The sequence below is a fragment of the Polyodon spathula genome, chromosome 30 (genome assembly GCF_017654505.1).
Source record: "Polyodon spathula isolate WHYD16114869_AA chromosome 30, ASM1765450v1, whole genome shotgun sequence".
NCBI lineage: Eukaryota > Metazoa > Chordata > Actinopteri > Acipenseriformes > Polyodontidae > Polyodon > Polyodon spathula.
This window is the reverse complement of record NC_054563.1, coordinates 8,342,478-8,352,809: the sequence shown is the minus strand read 5'-3', so window position 1 is coordinate 8,352,809 and position 10,332 is coordinate 8,342,478. Positions and strand designations below refer to the sequence as shown.

Below are 10,332 nucleotides of genomic sequence, written 5' to 3'. Positions count from 1 at the left end.
TTTTTTTTTTTTTTTTAAGGATTATGATAAAAACCAAGCTTTTTAAAAATTTAAATAAGTAACCATTTTTATCATTTAAAAAAAGGGGTATTTTAATTTGCGCCCTGTCCAGTGTTTCAGAGCCTCCCTTGTTCTAGGGATATTATTGAAAGGACCAGGAGTTGAACAATCAGACCTTCAATCCATTGATAATCTAAAGAATAGGGAGTTATTCATGCAGCTGTAAAGGAGGACAGATTGCATTATACATCAAACTCCTGGCGCCCGTTCATATGCTGGAACATAAGAAAAATATAGACTAAGCTTCATTTAAAGGTAGTTATGTACGCCAGGGCTGGTGTGAGCTCAAGCCATACTTAACTTAATAAAAGAACCAAGATATTTTAGTTTCTTTTTTTCATTGTTTCAGGAACCTCAGTGGCTATGTGCACTGCATTTTGCTGTATATTGCTGCAGTAATACATCAGCACATGGTGGCAGAATCACCTGGCAAGCGCACTTGCAGAGCCAGGCTGCAGTATCTTTAGAAGTCTGAGCACTGTACTGTAGGCAGCATATTGACATCAGCTCTAATTCAGCAGCTGTTTTCTGGAGAACCAACTTCAGTAAAGGGGGCAGGTGATCTTAAACACAAGGAGGAGAAGGAAAGGGCAGCGGGGAAGCAGACTGTCCCCTGCAGAGCTGTGCATTGTAACAGTATATAATTGGGTACATTTCATTTAATCGTGGGCAGCGACTCGCACAAACCACGTAATTTATTATTTCCATTGTAAGCTTTTTTTTCCATTCTTTTTTCCATTCTGAGTGAAAGACTTAGTAAACAGCAGTTTCTGCAGCTAAGAAATGTGCTGGCCTTAAGTTTCCACATTGATTATTTTATTTTTTTTTATCACCATGGAAAAATCTAAAGAAGCACATTGCTCACAGTAGTTAAATAAAAAAAAAAAGTATTTTTATTTACATTATAAATTCGAAGGGTGCTTGATTTTAAAGGACATTAAAGAATAAAGCAGTATGTGGTATTAGAAGTGTGGAATTCAGGTTTAATAATTGTGTTGACTAGTATTTATTAACTAATGTAGAGTCATGTATTTTTTTTTTTCACCTTTTGCAGTCCCAGGCTTTATTTGTTTTTAATATTTTTTCATCTCTATTGTGTGTTGTCCTTTTCATCTGAAATTTATTCTGGTCTGTCCCCTTCTTATAAATGTCACCGTCCTATAATAGTTTGCATTGAAGCTGTAGTTTATGAAGAAACACAATGTGGTATGCTTTTCAGCATAGAGGTTTCCTGTTTCCTTACCAATAGATATTCAAAGACAAATAAACAAGCGCATTGGTTCACACGTACAGGAAATGGGTCATGTGTTTAGTGCTAACATTACTTGTGAACATTGAGCTGTCCTATTGATTGAGAACTGCCCTTGTCAAAACATGACTTAATTCTTTGGGGTGGGTGTTGAGATTGAGGCTCTGTTGCAATATATTGCAATACTGAAGGCAATATTGCGATATGTATTGCCATACATATTGGAATTCAATGCTGAGTGATGCTGATGTTGTGTTTTTTTTGAATTTTTATGGAGTTTAAATATTAGAATGTAATATGACAAATTAATCTCTCATATGACATGCCCAGTAACTCATTTTTTGTTGGCTGTGTTCCCAATTTGAAAAACAGAAAAACAGTGCTGGTTTACCTGTCTAAATAAAAATCAAGCCCATTAAAATCAATACGTTTTTATATAGGCCTTTACTACCATAAAAACATAACTTGCCTACATACAAAAATAATGGAACTTTACACCTGCAGTAAAGTCCATTAAACATGCCATTCTTTTTAGACCTTCACCATGTTGTTTCAGGAAGAGGAGTGTATCAACGTGTTAAGGATTCAGACAAGCCCTCTGAGCAGTGACGATGTCTCCTGCAGTAGAGAAGACCCTTTTTTTGATGAAACCAAAGAATTTACAGATATGCATAAAAATGTTTACATTAAGTGGGTATTATTGTGATAGAAATGCTAATAAAACACTGAATTAGTTACTTTTTTAAAATTCTCTAAAAGCACCGACTTGAAAATAAGTTTTTTTTTTTTTTTTTTTTTTTTTTTTTTTTTTCAGCCTTGACTTTGTTGTATGCCTGTGGTTTTCTAACCTTTGATTGGTTTCCTGCTGGGTACTTGATATCGTGGGTCCACGACAGTCACCAGGCCCCTGAGGTCTGCAGAATCAACCATTCTGTGTGGCCTGAAGTCTTTTAAATCATTTTTACCCTTGCTGAATTAGCTGGCTATCTCGCCCTGGGCATAGATGTAATTTTGTTTCTTGTTTGCTTACCTGCAATCGACGTACTAGCCTTTACTTGTTCACTGTCACTCAAAGCTCATTCTGGAAGTAAGACCCCCGGGTAATTCCAGCGAATGTGATATGCAAGGTTGGTGTTACTGCCAGCATATTTTACATATTTATATATGCGATGTCCAAGTTATATATTTTATATATATATATATATATATATATATATATATATATATATATATATATATATATATATATATATATATATATTTTTTTTATTAGGAAATGATTTCAGACAAGCTCAAAATCTCCACATGCTTCTGGTATATTTTTCTTTTGTGTTAGCACTGCTCACATTACAAGTTCACACAGGAAGTGATTCTCTCATGAGAGATAATAGCCGACGTTTTTCATTAAGTGTTTCCCTCAATACGTTAAACCAAAAATACCGGTGGTGTTCAAATACCGATTTATTATATTGCCTGATTAATATCGCAATATACAGGTATATTAGTATTATTGCACACCCCTATGAATTCTCTCTTTCATTATTGGGCTACCTAAGAACACTGAAGCTAGGCTTTACGTTGCTGAATACTATATTTACGGGGATGGTTGTGTTTAACATGACACGTGTGCTTCTGTAGTATGTAGCGTATCCTTCACAATTTCATGTTTTAATATATTGGTCTACAGAACAAATCGTTGCAAAACTTGTTGACATTTCATAGCACAGTTCTTGAAGTTATCTGATTTGAGGTCACTTTGAGACTGGAACCAATCCTCCCAATGTTATTAAAACTTTTATTACGAAAGGGACACTATTGTACTTGTACAGTACATGTAGCAGCTGCAAACTTCCTTGAGCCATGAAGCAAAGTGAAATATACTTCAACAAAATATAATGATTGGGTGAGAACCCATGCAGTATCGTGATATTATCAGGAATCCATTTAGACTTTGATTATTTACTATACTGAAAAATTCTCGATCGTGGGATCATCTGTGATTTGATTTAATCGTGTTTAAGAGTCCTCTCAAGCAAAAAGATTAGTGCTTCTTTTTCCAAGATGCTTTGTTCCTCTATCTTTCTGTAGACAATAGATTTTGCCCATGAAGAGATTCTGGAAGAACTACTAACTTGGGAGAGTCACAAGACTATCCTGCAGACATATTTATAAATGTCTGATCTGTGTCATGTGATCTTTGAACAGCCCTTTCACCATGTTGTGCTTGTAGTAGGAGTTTTTTGGCGAGCTTAGCATGTTTTTAGTGCATTGTATTGCAGGACTTAAACTTGATCTGTACACTCCCATTGACGTGTGGGAGCAAGGCCGTGCCTCGAGTCAGAGTCCCTCACTTGGGGGGACAAAGCATGAAGACATGTGGATTAGCCTTTACTTGAGAGCCCGCTCCATTTCATTGTTGGAAATGTAAAGTAAACCCTCTTCCTATAGGATGTGTATGTGTTGGGATTTCCTTTACAACGTCCATTTTGTATTGCTGCTCTCTTGCAGGCCGATTGTGCCATGGAAAGTTTTCCGACAGTGCCTTCACGAAGTCCATCCAATCAGCTCTGGGTTGGAGGCGATGGCTCTTAAATCTACTATCGACCTGACCTGCAATGACTACATTTCTGTCTTCGAATTCGACATCTTCACCAGACTCTTCCAGGTAATTTCAAATAAAACTGCAATAGTACAGGGGTTCCCCTCAGAATGGAGTACATGTTAAATACAGGTTTTTTCTTTTATTTTAATGCAGATTTCTCAATTGTAGCCTTCACTATACACTATACTATACTCACTATACTATTTCTTTCTGGTAGTCTTTGTACTATGACGAGACAATCTATTCCAAAAGGGACTCTCTTGGCGTTTTGTGTTTTACCGTGGCATTCTGCACGTCGAATATCTGATAGCTACTGGCAAATGGAATTGACATACGCTACGACCTGTTTATGCAATTTAGTGATAATAAAATCTGCTGGAATTATCAACATCAGTGCTCGTAATATTGGCTAGTTTATTTTTATATAAAGATGCACAAATGTTAGAGCTGTAAATAAACAAGCACGAAAGAAGATGCCAGTTTGTAATTCTGCATAATTTCTTTTTTCTAAAGAACAATTGAGAATGAGTACTTGCTGACTGAATACTGTAGAGTCTCCCATATACTGTAGGTTGCATTGTTTATGCTATGAAAGTTTGTTTTTTCAGCTGCAGGGACCCCCCCTCCCCCCTTTAAGGTTACAATTATAAATGCCACTTACGAAGTATATCGCACACCTCGGGTAAAGGTCTGGTACATCTTGCATTGTAAAATGGAAACCGAGAAAGGGGATCACCTTTTTTCCAAGTACTTGTTTTGCACGCTTACAGGAAACACCTACAGAGTATCACCACATGCCCTCATAAACGACTGTTTTAGAAGACTCAACGCTCCGTTGCATGTCAAGTCAATACTCCCATACCAGTTTTCAACCTAAATCCTGATATTGTTGTAATGCCGGTGTTCATGCACAGTTCTGTGCAGATTCATCAAGATTAAATGTCCTGATTCTGACATAGTTTTTCAATATTTAAACTGCAAGGTGAAAGGCTAATGAGATGGCAGCTGTTGTACAAGCTGAAGGTATTGAAGTCTGTTGTGAATAGGGAGGGAGACCTTTCTGAACGGTTGCTGCTCTCGATTCTCTGCCAGCAGGTCACTTTTATAATGGCGTTGGTGTTTTCAAATGCTTTAGATGAATCTTTTTGTTTGTGGTAATTAACGGGTTGCTGATCCACCCACCCTGCAGCACCCTGGTCCCAGAGAGCTAATGAAAAGCACCCCTTCGATGAGTCATGCAGTGCTGTAGCAGTTGCACAAACACTTCCACTGAGTGTGTCATGTTAGTACTTCCCCTGCAGGACTAATGCTTATGTTTCTGTGCCTTGGCTAGGATTCATCCACTATTTCTGATGCTATAAAGCATTCGCTCTACACAATGTATTATAAACAGCTGGAGTGGACTGAAACAAGAACAGTCTAGTTTTGTTTATGCTATAGGAATTATGTACAGTATATGTGATGGTTTCATAGGGTAAGCTATATCTCACTTTTATAATTTTCCCAAGGATCTTGACTTCAAAACTTGCAGAGTCGCTGAGATAAACCCCAGGACCACTTTGAAATTGTATTGCTCAAATATTTAAACTTTGACTTACACAACAGATGATGTATGTAGGTTTTAGTTGGTATTTTGGTGAGTGGCCACTGTGCGTTTTTTATGGGCATCATTTAAGCTGGTTGTGGATCTAATGCACATGTTGAGTTGTATACAGTTATTCCATGCAAACTGCGTGATCAAGTGGTTTTCAGGAGCTTTATAACAAAGGGAGCTATCTGCACTATGATGTCTATGTAACCACCCTGTGTATATGTAGCACAAATCATCACTTTTCCTGTAAAACAAACCTTTCTTAATTTAAGAAGATTGCTCATCCCTAAGTTATTATTACTTGGTGGTTTAACAATGCTGGTTCTTGTCCTTTTCAGCCCTGGGGCTCAATCTTAAGGAACTGGAACTTCCTGGCCGTGACTCACCCGGGATACATGGCGTTCTTAACTTATGATGAGGTGAAGGCTCGGCTACACAAATACATCAACAAGCCTGGGAGGTGAAGTGCTGCAGCTGTGCAAGCTGATTAAATCTGTTATTAGTTCTGTTGTCGGAGGTTATTATCACTGTCTTTGTGTCTTAAATTACATCTCTCACAATGCACAATGCAGGAGATTCTCCCGGAGGCCCTGTAATGTGAAGCGTGGGAGTGGCAGGGATTTAAACTCATTAAAAGATATTTAAAGCACACTTTGGTCATCTTGCACGTATGTTTTGAATAACACATTTCCTCGAGCTACTGTTTTTTTTATTAAGCTTATAACCAGAGGATTAATTATAATTGAAGTTTTATAATAAATAAAAGAAGGAATAACTATTAGTAATCTATTTTCCACAGCGGCCTGTACAGTTATCAATTCCTTCCACATGTTATTACCTTCATGCCTGTTGAATATATTCAAGCAATATCACTTCAACCAGGTAAATGCCAGACCCTTGGGGTCCCCAAGAATTTCTGGAAACCACCGTTTTTGTAAAATAACATACACTAGTACTATTACAGGAAGTATTTCTCCCCTGGCAATTACGCTCCAATGACTTTCTCTGTATTTATTAGCGAGAGTGGAGTGGAGTGGAGACCGCAGGTTTGTTTACATAGTGTTACAAATAAATTAGTCAAGCATATGGCGTGCCCAAAGTCAGTGTTATACTATTTGCTTTTGGAACCTAATGAGCGCACAGCACTGAAGTGATTTTTTTTTTTTAAATGAATTACGTTTCTTTTAAATTTCATTTTAATTGCTTGAGTGCTTTCAGATGCTAAATAAATAAATAAATAAATAAATAAATAAATCCTTGGTAGTAGAGTGGGTGGTCTTCAGTTAATCACAGTCCTGAATCATCTCTTCATGCAAATACAAATCCACTGGTGAATGTTTGCATCCTCTGCAAACACAGGAAACGGGGCAATTCTGTTTAGGTTGGCTGGTCTGAACACACCCTGCCTTTCAGACCATATGGCAGGCTCACCTTGGTTTAAAGATTTAAAAGTAGTAACTGTGTATGTGTGTACAGCGTATAATGTTAAACATTTTAATGTTACATTTATTAAATCGCACTTCATTTAATTAATTCAGCAAAATGTGGATTAAGAAGAATTTTAATCTAATCTCCCTGTTTCCTGCATGGTGTTCCTGTTCACTGTATGTAGTAGAAAGTAATCCTGGTTTTGTAAGAAGATTGCTCGGGTTTGTTCCAAGTTCAGACCGTGCACTTCGCAGTAGAGATGATCAGTACATGAGGCTAAGGGCCCTTGCCTTCCCTGATGTGGTCGACTGTCACAGGGTCATGCCCTCTGACTGGGGTTCTGGTTCTCAAGTAACAAACCCTTTTGTTTGCCTTCTTCTCTCCAGCTATATCTTCAGACTGAGCTGTACTCGGTTGGGACAGTGGGCTATCGGCTACTCCACCAACGATGGGAACATCCTCCAGACCATTCCACACAACAAGCCCCTGTTCCAGGCTTTAATCGATGGGTGCCGGGAAGGGTTGTACGTATATGGATATTCCTATAATCCAATAACAAGTATTACACAAGCAATGCACAATGCAGCTAAAACTATAAGTACAGTATTTGCAACACATATTGTATAAAACAGTGATATTCATTAAGTCAAAGCACACAGAGGTGTGGAAACACTTTTTGGTGGGGGGGGGGTATCAAGAACATTAATTAAATCAACAAGGCTTTGAACCAGAACAAAATGCCTTATTTGCAATCTGGCAAGAAGCGACATTTCAAAGCAACACTCGGGGCTTCCTCCAAACACCCTTTTAAATATGTAGCCCGTATTCTACAGGGTTATTAGAAAGTAAGTTTACCACATCAATAGTCACCCAGCACTTTATAATGTGTCCATAAATGTCACTTTTTTTTTTTTTTTTTTTTTTTTTTTTACAATTGCTGCAGTAAATGATATGTGAAGACAGGGAGCGGTGATGTACTTTTCACACCAGTGGTACCTGATTGTTTATGATTGATTGGTGTCTTGGGAGCCACCTTTTTTCATGACACTATGCATGGCCGTTTAGTATATGCTATTATGTTCACGCTGTGGATATTGGTCACGGTGACCCCCCTGCTTTTCATGTTACTGTCATCCAAACGTGGTATTCGACAGGAAACTAACACGAATTTAATTTTTTTGTTTGGTTTTGAGCATTTGTTGTCGGCAGTGCAGTTTCAGAATTTCATGCGATCTAACCTGCTGAAGCTTTGATCTAGTGTGTCATGACGTGACTCGAAACCTGGACTTGTAATACACGCTGAGGCACTCGCAATTACGAGACTATGTACAGCCGTTATTGTTACTGATCAGCTAGCCAGCAAGCTGCCCACCTCCTCGGGCTGGTGTTTGTGTTGGTAGAGGATATTACACAGGCAGATGAATCAGGGGTGTGAAGTTCCATTGTCTGTTTATAAAAATGTATCGTCTGTGGCATTTCAGAATGTTAAGGACTGTTGGTTTTTATAAAAGAAATGTAAACAAAATAAATGAAAATCATAATGAAAGGCAATTGCTACAAAAAAGTATTTTTGATTTTTTCAATAATAAAAAAAAAAAAAAACAGGGTTGTTGTCTGCTTGATTTCAACCTTACTTTATTGTATACTTTGTGAATACAGTAGCAAACTGCAAATGAAATGGGAAAAGCTCTGGTGCTTGAAGTAGGTTTTAGGAATGCTTTATTTGTTTCCTTTGCAAACAAGGCAGTACAGAAAGAACTTCAGTCTCCCCTGGATAATTTTTCATTTTCATGGAACAGCAATTTCACTGAAGTGCGTCCGTCTCCTAAAACTTTTAATTAATTCAGTTTCCAGCCACATTACTCCTCTCCAAAGGTATCATTTGCATTTTTTTTGCACTAAATGCAGTCTGTATCCCACCCACACAGGTGAGTAGCTTCACTTCTGGCTACCGTTGAAAAGAGAGCAAAGGTTTCTTAGCTTTGTGCAGTTCTGTAAATGGAAATGCAATTAGGCATGAGAACACATCACTTAATCTCTCCTGGCTATGCAACAAATGTGTGTGTTATTCTGGTGGGGGTGGGGGTTGGGGGGGGCTTGGGAGACAGGTACCATGAAGGTTAATTCCTTTTTTTTTTGCATCCAGAGCTGTGCAATGTAGAATGAAGAGCAAGTCTCTAAATACTTAATTTCTCATCTTTTGTTTTTCACATTGATTTTGAAAGAAACGCACCAGTACCATACCTACAGTATTTTTCAATTGCACATTATGTATGATTCTGAGCCCTAGCACAAGTCTATAGGAAGACCATTTTTCAGAAGGAAGTCAAATCATTTATTAGCTTCTGGGACCAGGTTGTTTGTTGCTAGTTTTGCTACAGTAAAAAAAAACAGAAAATTTGCCACCTTTTCAAAATCTGTCTCATCTTGTTTTTTTTTTAATATATTTTTAAATAGTTTACAATAGTTGAATATGGTTGAGCAGTAAATGCAGTTACTTTTATTGAATAAAAACAAAAAGCACCTGTGTAATATCATGCATTTTCCTTTTAAGTTTTTAGCAACTGTAGAAAAAAAGCTGTCCGAAATATCCCTTTTGACATAACTAGCTCCCCATTTTACTGAATCCTTTTACAACCCAAAGTGTTACAATTACAATAAAATGTGATGCAACATTCATGCAAATATTGGCAAACACATTCTATTGTTTTTATTAATGTCCTGTTTTATTTGTATTCCAGTTACTTGTACCCCGATGGCCGCAGTTACAACCCTGATTTGACTGGATTGTGTGAACCAACGCCTCACGATCACATCAAGGTCACACAGGTAGGTGGCACAGCCTGTGAGGCCGTGTCATTATATCACTGGAAACCTACCACTTTCACTACAACCTGGAATATTGTATTTAACTGCTCTGTTTTTGGTATAGCATAAGCTTTCAATTTTCAGACTATCAAAGGTAATTTTATGGAGTGCAATTTTATTTGGGTTAGTGGAAGAGATGTCATTTATTGAGTGCAGTTTTATTTAGCTGAAGCAAAACGTACGATAACCAGTAGCTGTTCATTTTCTGGTAACGTTTTGAAAGAAATAAGTTGAATAAAAAGAAGAATCGGTTTACTTGCGACTAAGACAGTACAATAAACTTGTAGTAGTGCCATGAAATGAAGCCTCCATGAGCAAATGTTGCAAGTTGCAGTCCTGTGTGTTGTTTTTTTTCTTCCTTAATTCTGAGTGAAATATTGAGTAAACCTTCCAGTGGCCCTTTTGCCTAGGTCTTTAGAAATACCATTTTTTCAAGGTTTCTTTTTGCGCACCTCCTTTGATAGCGCACGCAGGTACACCAGATTAATCAATCGGTTATTTTTTTAATTGAGCAAAGCCCACAGGTGTGATTAA

General features: G+C 37.6%; 1 protein-coding gene across 1 annotated transcript in view; it reads left to right on the top strand.

Annotated features, from left to right (window-relative positions):
* The window catches only part of LOC121302617 (E3 ubiquitin-protein ligase CBL-B-A-like), an 18,631-nt gene extending 8,764 nt beyond the window's left edge, over nt 1-9,867 (top strand). The window contains exons 2-5 of the mRNA XM_041232620.1: nt 3,818-3,974; nt 5,841-5,962; nt 7,317-7,454; nt 9,672-9,867. Coding sequence (XP_041088554.1) covers nt 3,818-3,974; nt 5,841-5,962; nt 7,317-7,454; nt 9,672-9,867 — 613 coding nt within the window. The remainder of the gene's footprint in view (nt 1-3,817; nt 3,975-5,840; nt 5,963-7,316; nt 7,455-9,671) is intronic.
* The last annotated feature ends 465 nt before the right edge of the window (nt 9,868-10,332 follow it).